Genomic DNA, 21,271 nt, shown 5'->3' with positions numbered 1-21,271 from the left:
CAGTATGGCTAGTGTGCAGAGGTCATTGTCACATTCATTGATCTTTTATAAACTGTTTTAACAAGTTATGCCATTTTATTGAGCAGAGAACTGACAGAAAGCAGTGTGAGAGAAGGGGGGCTTTAGTTTGACCAATCAAATATTGGCACTGATAATAAAAAACCTTCAATTTTTGAATGATTTCCGTGAAAAAAATGACTTCTCAACCTCCTGTGGTTTAAAATCACTGTGGAAGTGAGGTAAAAAGAAGCGAGGTGGTTCTTTCAGGCTCCCGGAGATACCTTCATTCCCGTGGGAGGAAGCGGAGGTGTCGGGTGAAGAGGTCACTGTGCTAGTGGGGTGATGGAGGTCACCGTCACGCTCCTTAATGACACTTTGCCAAGCGAATACACTGAGGTCAAAGGCTACTGCAACACTGGCCTCGTTCCTGCTCTTCCTACCATGTTCCTCCTCCCCTTCCTGTCTCTCATTCACCTCTTCTTTTTTTGTCTTCTTTACGCAATCATTTCTACTCCATCGCTAATGAATTCAGTCGTTATAACCAGCTCACCTCAAGCCGCTAATAAGGCTTTTGCGTGGAACACAGACTCATGCCTTCTACATCAGTGGACAGAGCTGGGGAAAAATAGGAAAGAGTCGCAAATCAAAATAATGAGGCAGACCGACGCAAGCCGCCCCTCCCCGACGTATCTGTCTATTTGTTTTTCTGTCACTTTTAGACCCCTCCTGTTTCCCAATGCAAACAAAAATTACTCTGTTATGCGGAAATGTTTTGCTGTTTGCATCTTAAAGGAACACACAAACGATTCTGACACACATCTGCAGTGCCCCACTTCTAAACCCTTCCTCAGTTGGGTTCCTGCAGTGGATCAATATTGCAGTTCATTTGAAACGTATATTACCTTTTCGAGGAACCCACAGGATTGCGAAATCACTTGCACTAGTGCAAGTTGGCATAATATAATTGTCACTCTAATCGGTCTTGTTGTAAACAGAGGGTTGGCTTAATATTGTTCCCAATGGAAAACGGGAGTGAAATTACAGCGTTTAACGTGATTAAAGTCAACATCGCACCACGTTTCATGTCCGCCACATTGGATGTGCCAGCTAAGGGGAAGCAAGAATGGGGCTGACACCGCCGGCTGCACTCGCTGCAGCTGTGTGATCCAAAAATACATCTAACGAAAGTCACAGGATGGCGACAGAGGCGCGCACGTCCTCCCCTATATCAGCGCGGGGCATGAACATTTCTTTAATAACCCCCTCTGCTGTGTCACAGCGCGTAGCGGGGGCTCGACACCCTCCCGTTTGCAAGAGCCTTTGCCTGTCTCGCTTCTCATTGATACACTTGTTTCCTTTTATTTCACCCCCCCCCCCCTTTTCCCCCAGTCATCTTCAGTGCTATGAACCGATCCCAACTCTACTACTCATTGACCAACCAACAGGAAACAACAAAAAGCTGAAGGCTTGGGCTGGGGGGTGGAGATCATGCCGTGCTGCCATGCACTGCTGCTGCCTGGCCTGCAATGTTAACATCAGCCAGAGTCTCAGTGAATTTGTTTTCTTTTGTTTATTAGTAGCGTTTGCCAAGACAAGCATCACTTTTACTATTGCTCAGACTTGAGGGATGTGAACAAACCCATTGACCCCATTGATATTAAACTCTCTGCATATGTTGTCTTTAAGTCAAGTCAAAGTTTATTTGTAGAGGACTTTGCAAACACAAAAGTGAGCCTAAGAGCTGTACAGAAATATACAAGAAAAAAGCATAATAGTATACAAAATACAAAAAGTACAAGATAAAATATTGCTAAGCTACCTAAAAAGGCATATGAATTAAATTAACCAGTTATTAGAATCAGGTGTCAAATAGGGGTGTGACAGATAACGGTTGATCCGTGTTCCATAGGGATCACATCCCACAGTTCTGAACGCACGTGACCTGCGGATTAATAACTTTTTTTGAACTTGTAGGTTAATACAACATTCATAACAATTGCAAAGAGATCACCTCCTCTGTCATTCAAATCATGTGTATGAAAGCATTTTGGCTTCTCTGTAAAATATAATGATGACTGAAAAAGTTGTGGTGGAACCTAAATGCTTTCTTAGATTGTTAATTAAAGGTGTTTTCTGTCACTGTTTGTTTAGCCTGCATTAATGCATTCAGTGTAAAGGTGCACATTTAAACATTAAATTATTGGGATCTCAATTCAAACCTGCGCAAACAGAGAGTTGAGTTTTTACACTCTTCAGTTAGTTACAAACAATTAAATAACACAGAATTACTGGGAGAACAGTTTATAACTCAGATACAAGCACTGATGTTTATGGTAAAGATTAAAATCACTTTAATGGAACTTGACACTAGTAAATGTTGTTGCAATTGCATTGTGTAACCAATGGGGGGCGACGAACAACCATCAAAATTATGTCACTGAATAGGTTTTCAAAAATGATCCACCTATAATGAAACATTTGTGTGTGAATTGATTTCTATATTTAGCATTATCATCAACTGTAGCAAAGATCTTTTTTGTATTAATAATTGTTCTTGATTTTTATTTTGATTGCAACTACACATTCTATGTTCTGTTTGTTAAAACCAATGTATTTTGCAGTATGTTTTCATATAAATGGAAACCAATTGACATTTGTGTCCTTCTTTTTTTGCTGATCTGAAAAATGTTCCGATCTGTGACTCAAAAACCGTGTGTGATCTAAACTGTGAGATTTGTGATCAGTTACACCACTAGTGTCAAATGCCAACAACAAAAAAAAAAATAGTTTAGAGATGACTTAAATGAGAATATGGAAGAAGCCTGTCTAATGGGCAGCGGAAAATCATTCCAAAATCTAGGACCTACCACTGCGAAAGCACAATCCCCTCTAAGTTTACACTTTTATTTAGGCACAATCAGGAGAAGCTGATCAGCTGACCTGAAAGAACGATTTGGCTCATAGGGGTGTATTAGCCAGAGATATAAAGTGGGAGAAGACATTTAGAGATGTAAAAACAAATAAAATAATCTTAAACTGTATTCTAAAATGAACTGGCCACCAATGAAGCGAAGCTAACACGTGGGAAATTTGGTCATATTTGTGAGTACCAGTTCACAGCATTTTGCATTATTTGCAAGCGGGCAATGGCTGACCAGCTACTCCCCACATACAATGCATTACAGTAATCTAAAAGAGTGGTCACAAAGTGTGCATTACTGTCTCAAACTGTTGTTTTGGTATATATTGCATTATTTCTGCTAGTTGTCTTTATTGGAAAAAGCTAGATTTAGCTATCGCTGTAATCTGATTGTCAAATTAAGTTGTCAAGGTAAATTTCACCCCTAAATTTGTTACTGTAGGCCTAATATGCTCACAAATCCAAACAGAATAGAGGAGTCTCAACGGTTCCTTCAAAACCATTAAACCTGTTTTGTTTTCATTGAAACTTTCACTGTTTGTGCCAAATGCATGAAATCATTCATGTTGAGGTGTGGTTTTATGATAGAGATATAAAGTAAACCCGATAATATTCCATGCAGCTACACTTAAGGAAGGTATTTATGGCTTTAGACCACACAGAATATCTTAGAAAGTGGCGATATGCTAGCAAACTACTTCCATTCGTCTTTGAAACTCGTATAACCAAAGTAGAAATTCCTACTATTACCTACTTGCTTATTACCTGCACATTATTAACATATTGGCAGTTTTTAGTACATTTCTCATGAAAATGGTGTTCAATCAATTAATAAACTTAAATTAAATTGAACTCAAACTTAGTATTCAAATAATAGGCTTTCGAAGACACTATCTCAGCATCTCTAGATGATAATCTTATGTTTACCTTCATGCAAGCATCTGCTTTGGTTTCTGCTGCCTTCATGTTCTCAGGCTTTCCTGACCCACAGAGTCTTGTTAATATTTAAACAGTCACTGACACTCTGCCTTTTCCCTCTGTCCCTCTTCTCCACAGCAATTGAACCACCCCAATGTAATTAAATACCACGCGTCATTCATTGAAGAGAATGAGCTAAATATAGTACTGGAACTCGCAGACGCTGGGGACCTCTCACAAATGATAAGGGTAAGGACACATGCCCATTTGTCAGCACTTTTCTTTCTTTTTTTTTTTTTCTCTCTCCCAAGGAGTATTCTTACAAACCCCGGTTACTAGATGACCGAGCATAGCTTAAACAGCTACACAAAGACCACATTTTTGGTAATGATACCAGATTGTTTATCAGAATCACGTTCGATTGGTTCTGCCACCCTGTTTTTTTTTTCTCCTCCTGACAACCCCTGCAGCTTGCATCTACAACCTGATGCTCCACATTTAATGGTCTGCATGTAAAACCCCTCGCTGCCAAATCTCCACCCGCATAAATCATTCCTAGCACAAACAAAGCGTTTGCAGTCGGTAAATGAGGAGCAGGACGGATTAGTATGACGATGCTTTCGACATATTGCGCAAATATCCTGACCGTCAGCTACTTCGGTCTGCTCCAGTGCGCTGCTGGATTTCTCAGCCCTTCTGCTCCACAGGGCTAATTAGGTTTATTTATTTTTTATTAAACAATGGCACGCCATAGGTGTATACCAAAGCTAATCCTCCCACCATCGTACAACCAAACATTGAGCCATATGTAAAACAGAACCTCCGAATGCATAAATTTTACTTTTTTTCTCTCTCTTTTTATTCTTTTTGATTATTTTTTTTCCCATCTCAGCCCCCTCCCCGGTTCCCTCTGTCCATCTCGGAATTCAAATGAAATCAAATGGCCCCTTCATTTGCATGCACTTACAGAATATTGCATGTGCCGTGTTTGCTTTTTAAAGGCACAGAGGGGGCTGCTCTCTCCCTCATTGACATCAAACAGCCCTCTGATATGCAAATAGAAAGGCAGGGGAAGAATAGATCCACCGGCTTTGTTTGGATGTGGGCCAAGGTTTTCTGGGGCTCGAGACCGTACGCTCGCCGCCATTCTGATCATTTCTGTGAAGAGGTACGGGTGGGGATGAGGCTCAAAAAAACGGGCTGAGTGAGCTTTCGCACAATGGAGTAATGCGCTGCGCTGAGATAACCTCAGTTTTGTTTCGTTAATCAATTCCCGGCCCCTTTTAACTGCCTCGACAAGTAGGTTTACTTGCTAGTTGCTCAGTTATTGAGGCTGCATGTGAAAAGGTCATAATTACTGAGGCTGTTTCGATTAAGCAAGCTTCATTCTGTCTTAATTAGTCATGTAACGTCATATTTGGTTGCGCTTTGAAGAAAGCTCATGCACTCGTAGACCTCGTCCAGACAACACCGTGCTAAAAGCTTTGAGTTTTTGCAGAATTTGAAAAGGGATCACTTCATGCTGAGTCGCACTTAGTGTTTTGGGAGAGTTAATAGATGTTGACTTTATTAAGTACTGCCTTGAATTGTCAATGATGTTTAAACACCTGTTTCTGTAAAACAAATGTTGCGCTTTGATGTGAAATGTCATACCAAACACACTTGAAATCTGTTATTCATGTTTATTTAATGGAATAAATGTTCTATTTGGCCCACAAACCATGATGTAGATGTTTAGTTAATAGAAATGTTTTAATAGAAGGCCCAGTACTTTGATAAAGCTGTTAACTTTCTAAAAATTACACTTTTTTTTTTTTAAACGATGGATGGAAACACCAAGATGTGCATAAATTTTGAATCTGTGCATAAAAACATATGCGCAAACCTGAGTAGGATAAACGTGTTTGTTTGATAAGAAAAGATGCGCATAAACTAATATGGAAACTCAATTACTGAACAAATTCCAGAATGCGCATTAAAGTCATGTGATTTTGTTATAAGAGATCACATGATGATGAAAATGTGTGTGAATGGACAAACCAGCAGGCTGAGCACATTTTAAAACATCTGAAATGTTGTTTTGGTCTTTCTAAGATGAACATCACCATGTGTTTATTGTATGTCAGGATTCGTCTTCTGAGGCGCAAGACATTTATTAAATAAAGAAAAGATTCGCTTAGCTTGTCCTACCACAGCAAATTCTGTTTTTACTTTTTATATTTGCTGCCAGTTAATTAGGAAGTGAAGATTTTGATGGAAATGCTGCTTTTTTTTGCAAGTCTTTTATGTGATATTCCTGTTTTGCGCATAAATTTAATTAGCATCTTTGGATGGAAACATAGCTAATGTAGCCAAAAACTAAAACGTTTTTTTTTTCCCTTGCTCTTTAAAAAAAGTTTCATCTTAACACAGTGTTTTCAAGATTATTCCAGACCAGTATTTGGCGATGTCACCTTGTTAGTTGGGAAATGGCTTTGGTTGAGGCTTGGCTCTTGTCTCTATGTATAATTTGCTGTATGTATAAAATGTGAATTAATTATAGTGTGGATTAAATGCACAAATTTCTGATAAAGCATCAGGACACTTTTGAGCAACACTACTACGTACTTCAATATTGTTGTGTGTTTGTTTGCATTTCCCTATAGTCAAAATCTCCCTAAACACATGCTATGCACAAAATCAATTCAAAATCTATTTTGTTGTGTGATATATTGCACTAAAATATATTGAGATAAACGATATTATTGTCATTTTAAGTCTATTTCATGCCACTCATTATTTAATGCCAGAATGATAGTATAATATAATCACAATGCAAGTACACATAATATTATATTCTTAAGATTATTTAATTATAGTCATTTTAACAATTAAAAAATTAGGCATTAGAATTACAATGTGAAAACTCATATCCTAAAAAAAAAAAAAAAATAATAATAATAATAATAATAATAATAATAAAGGTTAACAAAAAAGTGCAAGGTAAAAAGTAACAGAAGCTGTGATATCTGCTATATGATCTGTTTTCAGTTGTAAGAAACATGAAAATATACTAAAGTAATTTATAGTAAATGTTATAGTATTTTTTTAACCATACTGAAACCGATAGAAATGTTGCACAGTCTGCTAAAATGTTGCTAGATCTAGTTTTTATGTTTGAGATATATATATTGCATCACCAAAAATGATTGAAGAGATGTTCAAGTGTTGTACGATAAGTCATTATCTTGATTATTGTGACAGGCCTATGTTCACATGACGTCATCATTTTCAAAGACTTGACATGAGAATAACAACAAAAATCCCCCTTTAAACCGGTTTAGAGATTTCGAAAGTTTAAAAAACTCTTAGAAAAGAACAGTTTGAAAAACGCTCCTGCAAAAATAACAAAAACGCGGTAAAACGTTCCTGTATTTGCCTCAAAGCATTAAAACAGCTCCTAATTTAAATGTAAATTGTTTAAGTTGAGATTCAATTTAAATATTGGTTTTAAAAATCTTTTTCAGAATTATTCTGAAATTCTAGAAATCAAGTATTATTATCAGGGTTTTATGTGGTATATTTAAGTACATAAAAAAAAATCCAGAAATTAGCATTGCTAAAATACCAACAAATGAACAATAACAACTCGAATTCAGTAAAATGGGGCAAAAATATTCTGCAAAATTAAACTAAAGTATATTTAAGTTATGTTGAGTATTCGAAATAGCAAAATTTTGCAAGCTTGTGAACTTACTAGAAAAATTAATATGAGCATAGAATTTGTTATTATAAGAGAAATGAGTTTCAGTGAAAATGTGTTATTTACACTAAACTAAAATCACTGTATAGCTTGTTTGTCTGTATAATTGGAATACACATGGTTTTTCCAAACGCACAAACATTTTAACCTGTGTTCTTAATCATTATTACAAAAATATTTTCAAAAGCATTCATTATCAACACATATTTTTGACATAATATCGCCATCCTATTTTTCACAGAAATATTTAGCAAGATATTTGACCAAGAAGTTTTCTAGAGCATCAAATATATATATATATATATATATATATATATATATATATATATATATATATATATATATATATATATATATATATTTTTTTTTTTTTTTTTTAAATGGATATAATATCTCATGGATCATGTGACACTGCAATAAATAAATAGAAACGGCAAAAAAAAAAACATTTTAGAAGATTTAAAAAATATATGATACATTTTCATAGTGATATTGATTTTACCACATTTTTCAGCTAAAAATGAATACATACAACATATATATTGTGCATCTGTAGCATAAGGGTTATGTTGACATTATCTAATTGCATGGAGACGTTTCTCAGTGCTTGTATGCCGTAATCTTGAAAGTCTCCCCAAATGTTTGTTTCCCCACGAGGCTCCTGCTGTACTCACTAACATCAGATGTTTTCCATTGCAGTGGCTTCAAATGAAAAGGCAAGGAAAGTTTATTGAGAGGGGTTTAATCTAGAGCCTGCACCAGATTATAGGCAAACTCAAAGCCCTTTGCGTTCATGGTCAATGCTTTAAACCTGTTCTGTTGTTTTCAGAATATCCAGTCTTTACTTCTGGGACACTTTATTTCTTAAAAAGATAGTTTAACCAAAATATCCAACATTTACTCACCCTTCACTTGTTATTCTTGAACACAAAAGAAGATATTTAAAGAATGTTTAAAACGTGTAGGCAATGACTTCAGTTTTTTCCCCCTACTATGGATGTCAGTGGGTATCGCTTTCCAACATATTTCAAAATATTAAAAAACTCACAAGGCTTTGGAACCACTTGAGAAAAGGGCTCATAAAATGTAATTTCTCACTTCAACACTTTCTCAAATCCTTTAAAAACAACTATTTTTGTGGGTTGAGTAGAAGTAGAAGGTTGATGTGCTGGGTTAACGAAGATTTCATGCATCTATGAAAAGTCTGTGCCGACATCATGGCATATTTATTTATTTATTTGTTTATTGCCTGCAGCATTTCAAGAAACAAAGGCGGCTGATTCCTGAGAAGACAGTATGGAAGTACTTTGTTCAGCTGTGTAGTGCGCTGGAGCACATGCACTCCCGCCGGATCATGCACAGAGGTACACACACAACGCTAGTGACATGTACATGCAGGAAAAACACCTTTTAAAAGACATGACATACCCTTTTGTGCTAGTTTATCACTTGTTGTTTATTTTTTTTGGTCATAATATCACAATCTAGACTTTCACTGTTATGCTGAATCACAAATGCGAGGGTCAAAGATGAGACATCCCATTTTGATGTCTGCATCAAATGGACATATTTAAATATTAAAATAAAAATGACGTGGTGAAGTATAAATAGAACACAAAATAGAGTCTTTGTAAAAAATACTGTCTAAAAACGTAACTTTTTTGAATATTGTTACGTCATTTTGTCATTTATTTGTCATAGACTATTTTATGCTCTCTTTTTTCTGCGGAACACACAAACTTTCTGGGAATGATTAATGAAAGTCTGTGGTTGTCATCACTCTTTTCAGAGACCAACACTGTTTAAATGACCTTCTTATACATTATACAGGCTTAGTAAAGTAAACAATGAGTAATGCTTTATACATCAAGTCGACTATCTTTTTTTGTTATTGTGTAACTATGTATAAAGTCATACTCCTGTAAAGGTATTTTTCCTGTATTTTCCCCGTATTTTTAATCTTTCTTTGAAGTGCAGCAATTAACGTCAAAGAGCCAATCCTTCCTCCACCTCCAGGTAGCGCCCTTTGCTCTTAAATGTGAATCTGTTCTGGGTTTTTTTTTTTTTTATTTAGGCATGAAAAATTTTAAATAAATATACGGCGGGATTCCCTTTGTCTTCATTATGGGCATCGTTGCCCCTTCTATACAGTCTTCGAAACAGTATATGTAGCGGTGCCTGACTGTCAGATGTGCGTCGTAGTGATAAATAGACAGTGTTTCCCAAATGGATTCTGTACATACAAATTTTAAGTGGAGCGAAAGTGGACACTGGGTTTTGGGTGCATTAACAATAATCTTAAACATGTCGATCTTGGTGTGTTTTCTGTCAAACACAACACATTTAGTCTTAAATGAGCAGAAATGGTTTAGTTATAGTTGGTTACATTTTTTTAAGTCACACATCTGTTATTTAATTTAATCAAACAAAAAATCTAAATGAAAGATTCATCTGCATGGGAATTTTCCCTCATGCAAAACTAATCGACATAAGAGATTAAAACAACTAAAACAAATTTTTAAAGTATGAAAATTATCTTAACATTACAAGTCAACAAAATCACTAAAGCTAAAATGAAAACAGACCCCCCCCCACCCCCGAAAAATAAGCAAGTAGGTTGTTCTTTTTTTTTTACAATTTACCCAGAGATTTAAAAAGAACTTATTTTGTTAATCACAGTAACAATCACAATACTGTGAAATCATGATTTTTTTTTATTCAAGGTTTTATATCATCAGAATCTTATAGCGGCTTATGCCTAGTGGTTACTGATATGAGTTATCCTGAGCTGTACAACTGCACAAATCCTAAATATCGCAATATTATCCAATATTAAATATATAACAATATCAACAGCAACACTTGTGCACAGAATGCAGCTGAATCAGTCGTTGCCTAGTGGCATAAAAAAACGCACCGCACATCTTTTTTTTTTTTTTAATCAGGAATACAGGCATTGCAGTGCACCAGGCATTTTTACTGTTGATTTGCCCCTAAGAGTCCTACATACACAGTAAGTATAATGCAAGCTTAGATGAACAAAAAGTGAGTAATTATCATTATTCTGATTGACCTGTTTTTCACTTGTGATTTTACACTTGTGGGATTTACTTGAAAGCGAGGTAACAATGGTGTTTAGGGCTCACACTGTGTCATTTCTATGCAGTACTGAAATCTTACTATTCAGCTGTGCTGAGTTACATCAAAGTCCCTTTATTGCAAGTAATTTAACTTGGCTAACCATTTTTGAAACGGCTAAATGGGGAAACATCAAACTCTCCAAAATTGCTTGCCAAGCTTAGGATTAAATTTCATATTTGGAATCACCAATAAAATAAGCATCAGCTGCCTCTTTAGTTTCATTTCTAAACATTTGAATCACACAAAATCTGTTTCGAGCCCCTTCCCCAAAGAGTCCTCAGTCTATATCGATCAATGATTGGCTCTTTTAATAGAAGGCGGGGCTTCACTCGCCATATTGACAGTTCCACATTTCCCCATTCTAAGCTATATGAGTGACATGTCTCGTGTATTCTATAGTCTTTGGATATATCTAGATTTGCATATGACACATGACTATCAATAACCCCCCCCCCCCTCCCCCCACCTTTTCCCACAAATATAAACTTGCCACCAGCTAATTGAATAGTCATTTGTTGGATAAGTGATAGACCATTGTGGTCTGTCCCTAATTGGGACTGTGTTGACCCCCCACTACATCATCCTTGTGTTATATTGCATGTTACAAAAAGAACAAACAAAACTTGCTCCACTTCTCATCTGCTTCTCATCAGCTCTGAGACTAGACTCTAAGGTCTTTGCTATGCACAAGATTGACCAGACACACTGCGGTGCGCATTGCATCATCCTTTTGCCATTTGAAAACAACCAAGATGACGCAACTGTCCAGTGTGACCCGAGACTGTCTTCCCCAGTTCCCATGCATTTATGCAACTCTTGTCCAAGTATTGTAACACACAAAACCTGAGCGAGTGTATTTGCAGGATTGGTGAAGGTTACTGCAGGCCACGGCTTACATTCAGGTTGTTTCCCTTGTTGATTGTAAACCCGTGCTGTGGGTGTTTTCATGCCAGCGGCAGTCTGGATCAGATCTTGTTCTTCTTAAGTGCCTGGCCTGTATCTATGTTGGTAAAGTTCATGTCCAGAAGTGTCCGACATCAAACATGAGCACGTGCTTCCAGACCCATCGTGTCCTGAAAGTCGTTTGAGCCAAGGTGATGTGCAAGACCTCGCTAATGCTAACCTTTCTGTTGACCTTTCTAAGATCTTTTCTAACATGTTGGTTTTGATTTTTTTTTTTTTGAATGAGATTTTTTTCATTTGACACAGGTGTGATTCTGGTTTAATCTGATCAACAAGTACACACACAGAAAGTTTCCACAGAAAGTTTAGTGGGTGTAAAATTGCTTAAACTTGACCTTTGTCTGTTTGTTCAGGCCTCAATAATACACAAAAAAAAGTGTAATTGGTGAATTTGTTAATCTTGTTTTTTTATGCCTTATAAACCTAAATGTTTGATTGTGTGTGTTTGTTCGTGTGTTCGTGTGTTCGTGTGTTTGTGTGTGTGTGTGTGTGTGTGTGTGTGTGTGTGTGTGTGTGTGTGTGTGTGTGTGTGTGTGTGTGTGTGTGTGTGTGTGTGTGTGTTGCAATATATTGTTAGCCAGTTGGCTAACATAAATGAGGTTTTATTGAAACTGCAAGAAAAGCCAACAGTAACGGTCCATTCACACGGGGCGTCAGCATCAACACTTCCCAATTACTTTCAATTTGTGACGTCAAGCGTCTCCAAACTGAAGTGTGGGTCTATCGGCGCTGTTTCAGTGGCGCTGTTTGCTGCAGAAGTTGGGAATTTCTCAACTTTACAAGCATCAACGGAGGCGTCAGGCAATCAGATCGCTGTATGCAAATACACCAACTCAAGACAGTAGCTGATTGCTGACAAATTTCATTGGCTTTTGCTGCTATGGCGATCACGTGAGCTCCAACTTCAGACATCCTCTCAGTCAAGCGTTGACGCTGAAGCCCTGTGTGAATTGAGCGTAAGCCTTAGGGCTGCACAATATACCCTTTCAGCATCGATATCGCAATAGTCACATCGCAGGCTTCTGCAAGTAGCTAGGATTATAGTTGACTGGACATTAGAGGTACGACATAGTGGAATAATTTCAAATTTGAATTTTATAGTAAAAGTTTATTATTTGCCTGTGTTTTTAAGCCCTGACTGTAAGAATTTGAAGCAAACTTGAGCCATTTGGCCACAATAAATAAAACGTTTGTAGCTTAATGATTAATTGAAAATTATATAATTACTTACTCAATTAAAACAATACAGTGTTATTATTAATATTATTATTATTATTATTATTATTATTATTATTATTATTATTATGTGATTACTTAGTTTCTGCTAAATACAGTTTGAATCCCTAGAAAATAATAAGTGATTGTTTATTTGCAACTTTTGTCTGTTGTACTTAGCTTTGCTTGTCATTTCTTAAATGATATTTAATGCAGATACGCTCCCCTACACCCACCCCCCCCAAGTTGCTTTTGATGGCCTATTCACTTGGAGATAGTGTTGCCCTAAAAAGCAACGATATAACATAGTTTTGCCGGTTTTAAAACCTTGACTTTTCCAAACTGCAGTAAACCTTGAAAACAGTTATCACCCCATGCCTATCTTACACAACTACTCGTGACCTTAAATAAAAAATAAAACATAATAATAACAATCTGAATTGATCTAGCTGATCAGTTTACTTTAAAAGCACAAAATGAAAATGTAAAAACAAACTTATAACATGTAATAAGTGTAATATTTTATATTTGGCCACTATCCTCAAACCTCTAGGTTTTACCTATTGACAACATAAGTGTTTCATTTTTACATGTGTGTGCGTGTGTATATACATTTTCACATTTTATGTTTACAAAACTGGTTTGGAACATTAAAGCAGACAAATTGTATTTTGTTTGTGTGTGTAATATACATACGTATAGCACCTTAAGCTTGGATTTAAATCACCTGTGATCAACTCTGAAAACTGGACTGACACCGTTTCAATTTACTAGAACTTCTATTTTAAACTACTTTGACACAAGTTACATTGTAAAAGCGGAATAGAAATAAACATGAATTGAATTTAAAGTAGAGTTGGTGCAAGTACCATAGTGCTATACAGTTGAAGTCAAAATAATTAGCCCTCCTAAATTATTAGCCCCCCTGTATCACATTTCCAATCATAATAGTTTTATTAAATATTTTCTAATGACTAATTTCGTGTATCTTTTCCATGATTACAGTACATAATATTCTACTCTAAAAGGTGCTGTATGAAAATATGGTGAAATGACAGTTAACATTGAGCTGGCTGTATTATTCTCTGACTTTGCCTAATTTGATGGTGTTTTTATATACAGGTAAAGTAGTTACTCTTAGCAACTTTAGCCTTTAGTAACTAAATTAGTTACTCTTCGACATCATGCTCAGACTTTTAGTGACATTTCAGTGTTGAGAATTTTTAGATAATTTTTCACTTTTCTGATACACTTTGATATTAGACTTTAGGATACACTAGCATTGAGATAATTCTGCTTGAAAAGTGACATTTGAAGGATTAACTAGGTTAATTAGGTTAGTTAGGCTTATTAAGCAAGTGTTTCTATGAGATTGATTTGTTCCATACACAATTGAAAAAAGGGGGCTAATAATTTTAATCTTAAAATTGATTCACAAAAATTAAAACCTGCTTTTAATCTAGCCAAAATAAAATAAAATGACTTTCTCCAGAAGAAAAAAATATAGCAGGAAATACTGTAAAAATTCCTTGCTCTATTAAAAATAATTTGGGAAATATTTAAATATAAAACAAAATTCAAACGTGCTAATAATGTTAACTTCAACTGTAAGCATGCTAATTGCAAGGCTACTGGTATAAACTTGTTGAAAAATTTTGTGAAATTAAATATTACACCATTTACTGATTAAAATATCGGGGCTGTTTTAAAAAAGTAGAAAATTCCTGATTGTTAAGCCCTGTTCTACTTTTTATTTTTCCCAAATGTGATCAAGTTTTTATACACAAGTTAAAGAATAATACAGCCAGCTCAGTGTTAACTGTCATCTCACCGTATTTTCGTTCAGCAGACTGCACCACCCCTTCGAAAAAAAAAAAGTGCAGAAAATGTTGAGCCCACAGAAGCTCCTATGTTGCTCTGCTGAACGATCACTAAAACTCGCATTGTCTCTCTCCACAGACATCAAACCCGCCAACGTCTTCATCACAGCCACTGGAGTGGTAAAACTGGGCGACCTGGGCTTGGGACGCTTCTTCAGCTCCAAAACAACCGCGGCTCATTCTCTAGGTGAGCTCTCCTCCCTCCACACCTACTTGCCTGTTTCTTTTCTGAGTGCAGCGGAAAGAGCCTTTAATTACTCAGTAGGGCCCGGATGTGTTTCATTAGGACTGGCTGCGAGCAGAACCGTGTGTCCTTTATAAAAAAGCGCCTTCCCGACGGCCCCTGGGGCCAGTTCAGAGCAAAGCGTGCCAGCCGCTGTATCCATTTCATTGAGCAGTTTGGCCTTTCCTGTTGCCTCGACCCCATGACCCCTCATGCGCACACATGATGTCTGGATGTGAACGGGATCTTGAAGGGGTAGCGATGCTAGGCTAGAGCACCCTATGGTGACAGAGCAACGTTTTCTCACTGTTGCCCGAGGAGGTGCTGGTTTTAACACAGCTTATATTCAAGATGACCCGTTGTTTAAAATCCTCATTTTAGAAGTATACAAATTTGTTAACAGCTTGTTTTCTGCTTTATAGATGTTTGAATTGTTACTCTTTTTCACATCATGCTCAGACTTTTTGTGACATTTCAGTATTGAGAATCCTTAGATCACTTTGCTGATACACTTTTATATTAGACATTAGGATGGACTAAGGATGCAACAATTTTAGATTTTGGGAGTAGGATTATAGTCTGAGGAATAATCACGGGTTCACGGTGATCACGATTATTATGCATTCATTAATTTCAAAACACTACTAGTTTAGCAAATCGCATGATAACTCCTTATCTTTTAATCTGTTATTTATTGCTACTCAATAACTAATTAATACAGCACAAAACAGGAATAAAAAATAAACAACAGTCCATTTCTCTTGCCATTTAAACATAAGTAATTATTTTACACTGAAAAAATAAATAAACAATAATAAATAAACAAATAAGAATAAATAAATGAATAAATAAGAATAAATAAGAATAAACAAATAAATAAATAAATAAATAAATAAAATGTATCTAAGCATCATATTAGCAAAGTATTTCCCTTTTGAAGAGAACAAATCTTGTCAAAGGCTGCTAAACCTCTGTCTAAAAGGCACTTTTGATCAGCTATATTAAAAAATTTAATTTTCGAAAAAAAATTTCGTTTTCATTTTGCATACCAGTCAGTTCTTGTCTTGTGACTTTCGGTACGTTCACGCCATTGTTTCAACTTGGTGTGTTTGGAAAGCATAAGCTAATCGTGCTGCTCGCACTTCATGTTCCTGTCGCTGTTAAAATTCGCATGCACTGCCAATATGCACTCAAATGACGAATTTGTGACCGCAAATGAAGGGATATTTGAACAGCCCTTAGCCATAGTTAAAATCACCTTTAATAAAGCCTTTATTAGTTTAAAGCTTGGAACTTTAAACTAGCGCAGAGTTGGCATAACTTTTAGTTGTAGTAGTTTTGTTCCATGCAGAAGTGTAGTGTTGAGAAGTCTTTGCGATTAATTCACCTTGACGAATTAAAGCTCGTTTAATAGTGAAATCAGTTAAAGTATTAATATATTATTAATATATTATATATTAAGTATTAATATCTAGTATTAAAGATATTAAGCATCCGTTTTATTGTTCATATTTGGAGCAAGAATGAATATAGGGGAATAGGGATGTAACGATTAACCTGACTTCCGTTTCGATACGATTCACGATACTAATCTTACAAATCATGATTTAGTCATGATTTTTTAAACTTAATTATTTTAAATTAATTAAATTTTTTTAATTAAATACTTAAATATTTCACTATAACTAAATTGCTATTTAAAAAAAAACACAAATTAAAGAAAACTTATTATACTAAAACTGTGATTGTGCTGGCAGTTGACATATTTTAAAAGAAAAATCATCATATCCATGTTAGATCTTTGCACATTTACAATGTCCTCTGCTGAAAACTCTTTCACTTGGGACTGAGATGGCTGATGTGGAGAGGGAAGCCTTTCCTAAACCAGAGAGCAGTGTGTACAGAGGTGGTCAATAGACCCTCTGATTCAGGAGACTGGCCATTGGCATAAAATACTGATTATAAACTGACTAATTATATAGTAGGACAGAGACAGGAGTGGAACATGACTATGAAGGTAAATAATGAATATTACTTGTATAACTAATTAGTATAAGTATCAATGTGATGCACTTAAGAAGAGATAATCTAATGTTCAATAATAAGCAAGTTATTAAAGTATGCATAAACTAAATATAAATTAAATATATATAAATAAATTTGAAAAGGAGAGGGTCAAAATAATCTAATACCTGGTTTTGTAGCAGAACAACTTTCTCTATCAGTCTGAAACCATCTTAACACTTTAGCAATGAAAACACTGATGCACCTTGTGATCTCCATAGCACTCATCTGAGCAATGGTTTGGCTTATTTATCGTTTTTTTTTTTTTTTTTTTTGCGTATAGATGTCTGTGACAGTAGTTTTTTTTACTGTGCTGCATCATATTTGTTGTTCTGTTAGTGCAAATAAACATCTTTTCGCAATATTTGCACAACAGAACAACAAATATGATGCAGCACAGTGAAAAACTACTGTCAGAAGTACTGTCTGTAGTAGCTGTGTCTCAAATGGCACACTATACATTATGCACTCATGCTTTATGTACTTATGCACTTACACACTCAACAGGATAGTATATGTAATGTTGTCCCAAATGGCACACTAATGTTTTTTTACTAAGCGGAAATTCAAATCATTTCCCTAATGACGTTTGACGATTGCCAAATCAGTGAAATAAACGACCAAAATATCAAATAATACCTGCCGTGAGTATAACCGCATTCACCATCGGGAGAATTTTGCTTTCACTTTTGCTTTCTATTAACTAAATAAATAAAGTTATCCAACATGTGCGCCCGATAGCTCCACCGGTTCCACCACGTAAGCAAACCTGCGGTGGTTGAGTGCGTGTCCTTCATTCCACACTTCATTTTACCGGCTGAATGAGTGCATCATCCGGTTAATTTAAGTGCACTCATTAATTTTAGAGTTTTCAGTGTGAACACACTACTTACACTATTTATACTAAAAAATGGCGTAAAATAGTGCGTAAGTATGCGATTTGGGACGCAGCTTTTGTGTTTTGTCTGGCGCACTTTACCACTGTCATTTTACCCTGCCGCCCCACGTCTTGTTTGCTGCTGATATGCAGGTAAAGTGAGCTTGCGCCTGTAAACAGCGCCCCCTCTGTTAAAAAAAAAAAGTATCACGATTTATTCAACATTTCTACCGATTTAAATTGTCACATATTTGAATCGATTTTCAACCGACTCACAGTGAATCGTTACATCCCTGTATGGCATAAGATTATAACCGGTTTCAAGGTTTATCGCAGTTTAGAAAAGTCAAAGTTTTAAAACCATAAAATTTTTTCTAATATACTGTACCAAAGGTATATGTAGGTTTTTTTTTTTTTTTGTTAATTATTTTTTTACTTGTTTTTCATAACAATTTAATTTAGTTTTTAGGGGAACAATATCTCCGGCAGAAAAGAAACTTTCACATCAAGAGCTACTGGTCCAAAATATTTTAAATGTTTCTTAAAATAAAATATATTGTGTTCAATGGGGGAAAAGTTTTTTTTTTTTTTTTTTAACCAGACATTTAAAAAAAAAAACTAATTTGGATCAGTAATCACAATACTGTGAAATATATATATATTTTTTTATCAAAGGTTATCATACCATCAGAATCCTATACCGGCTCATGCTTAATCCCTATGAGAAAACATAATGATGATCACCTTATTTATTTACATTTAAATTACCTTTAGTATAATTTATGCTTACTTGTATCATTAACGCTAACTCTTATAGTTTATATTAATTCACTTCAAGTATTTTGTAAATTCTAATCATTGAAATCTTCAAGCACACTTAAATATCAAAATAAATATGTCATTTCATACCATCAATTAATTTTTTTTGCATATTAATGAGATAAAATTATGATTAATTAACATTTAAACCTGATTTGAAATAATTATTTCCCTTTTATTTCAGTTAATTTCTCATTTTAGTTGAACACATTTTATTAAACCATACTAACTTTCTAAGACACTTTTATGCTGGATATTCACTCAACTGACTGAATGTAATAATATTAATATTGGCCATTTGTCAGTTATCTAACCAAATAGAACTTAAGCTAAATCTAGTTTTAAAAATATTACAGAGACCTGTTTGAGCAAAAACTGGTCAATTTAGTTCAGCCATGTTAAACTCATATTTTCATTATTGATTGTGCAAATGCATTGCAGCATTAATATGATAATTTTGATCCAATTAAGTGTCTGCATCTGCAATTATTAGGCTGTTGCTGACAGGTTACAGTAAACACTGCACAATTAGCACACAAGAATAGATTTACCTATTGTCTTGTATTCATAAACGGAATATAAATGCAATACACATATGTAAAATAAGTCTCCGTGTGTAGGAGTATAGAATTATGTTTTATGTCAGCGCGATGATGAGTATGATGTCGGTGCAAATAAGAAAAAACACAGATGATGTTTTGCAAGTGTCTAGAAATAACCTCAGGTTCACAGCGTGCCTTACATTGCAAGCTTCCAGCGTTCACCTCGACTGCAAACAGCCACTGTGAGTCAGGAAACACATGCATGCTAAAAGCCTGAACTCACAGCGCCCTCTACAGGATACTTCTTGTTCTGAAGTCCGGCTCCTCCAGGATGAGCTACAGTCTCCGCAAGGGCTTAATCAGGGCTGTCCTTAATCATGTCTTAATGGTGCCTGCGTCACCTGGGGAATGGAGGAGCCGGTGGATCCACATCATCCATTCGCACCTGCTCCTGGGGCCGCTGCCACACGGTATCATTTACAGACTGCCATGTTAGGGATCCCTAACAAGGCTTTTTTAGGACCCCAACATGATTTATAACCGTTAATGCATCGGCGAATCATACCACCACAGTCGCACTTGTCTTTTGTAGAGTTATCTAGCTGGCTACCTTCCTGCCTGCTTATTTATTTATCTGAGCGCCTGGAATTCTTCTCTCGGGATGTTTTAGTATTGACAGTAGGAATGTACAAACGAGCATAAAGATGCCCAGGTAGGTACAGCACACGTATATATGTGTGTGTGTGTGTGTGTTTGCAGGAGATAGTCTCCTGCGGTTGGTTCTCTGTCACCTGTCCCGTAGGCTCGGGCTCTCCATACGAAGGCTGAAGGTTGAGCCGTGGCAGGGTATGAAATTCATGAGTGTCTACATGGCAGGTTAAATTCACCCATGGGCAAAGAGACCTTCGATCTGTGTCTCCCTCAGGGCGGGCAGACCAAAGCTTCCCCGTTCTCCTTCTATTCTGGCTCCTCGCAATCGCTCCACCTCTCCCCCTCTACGTTTCTCACTCTGCATGGGGGCGGTTTAGGGTGGAGGGTGCAGGGTTGCTTCGGTACGGTTTGGGGGTTGACAGTTCATCCTGTAATGAGACAAACCACCACGGTAGAACTCTGGGATGCACGTTGGATGGAGGTCTGGGAAGTGCCGTTCCACGGCTGTCAATTCTTCTCTTAAGAAGCCGAGCCCTAGCCTTTTAACTCCGTCTCCGAGTGGCTCTGCAGCCCACAGATACAAACAAAGCGCAAGACTGAAAGAAAAGGAAAGATAGCTCTTCTTTACGGTTCCCGCCAGAGGCTTCCTAGCCTTTAAATTAAGCAGGGTGGCAAACTGAAAGAGCAGCTTTCTGAGGGGAAGTTGGAACAAAAGAAAGTCAGGGAAAGAAATAACAATGTAATGGATAATTAAAATTAGGAAAGTGAGCTAATCCCGAAACCCTCGTATTCTGCAATCAACGCAGAGAGTGGTGCTAATTACGTGCTAGCATCTCATTCAAGGGTTTTGAGGTGACGGCAGAGCCGTTGTGAATCAGAGGTCTGAGGAGTTAACAGGACCAAACAGGGTTTTTCTTTTAATCCCTCACTTCGCAGTTTACTCGTCTTCTTTTGTAATTAAGCGTGTTTGTGGATTTCCACGTAATTAGCGTACCATTGAGAGCCTGCAGTAATCTCTTCTTTCTGAACGTTTCTCAAGAAGAAAAAAATGCATCATAATTTCATAACAATTCATAATAATGGGAATGAGTCCCACAACGACTTCTGATTTATTTGCATGAATAAATAATGCACTCTTAATTTGACGTGCTGCCGGAGTAGTTGCTCTGTAGCGCAAGCTTTTATGAAACTATTAGCATGAAAGGGGATGATCTCTTTCAAGTTTCTAATGATAGATTTTGAGGCACTCCGTTGAAATGGCACAACTTTGACCAATTAAAACTTTTATTTTGGTTGAACATATACATGATGAAGGG

The 21,271-nt window shown here is 36.3% G+C and overlaps 1 protein-coding gene across 1 annotated transcript in view; it reads left to right on the top strand.

Moving 5' to 3' along the window:
• Positions 1-21,271, top strand: part of nek7 (NIMA-related kinase 7) — a 126,723-nt gene that overhangs the window by 62,851 nt on the left and 42,601 nt on the right. The window contains 3 exon segments of the mRNA NM_001003617.1: positions 3,977-4,087; positions 8,836-8,944; positions 14,859-14,966. Coding sequence (NP_001003617.1) covers positions 3,977-4,087; positions 8,836-8,944; positions 14,859-14,966 — 328 coding nt within the window.

Source organism: Danio rerio, chromosome 22 (assembly GCF_052040795.2).
Source record: "Danio rerio strain M-AB ecotype USA chromosome 22, GRCz13ab, whole genome shotgun sequence".
NCBI lineage: Eukaryota > Metazoa > Chordata > Actinopteri > Cypriniformes > Danionidae > Danio > Danio rerio.
The sequence above is the reverse complement of the archived record's forward strand: the minus strand, read 5'-3'. Positions and strand labels throughout refer to the sequence as shown.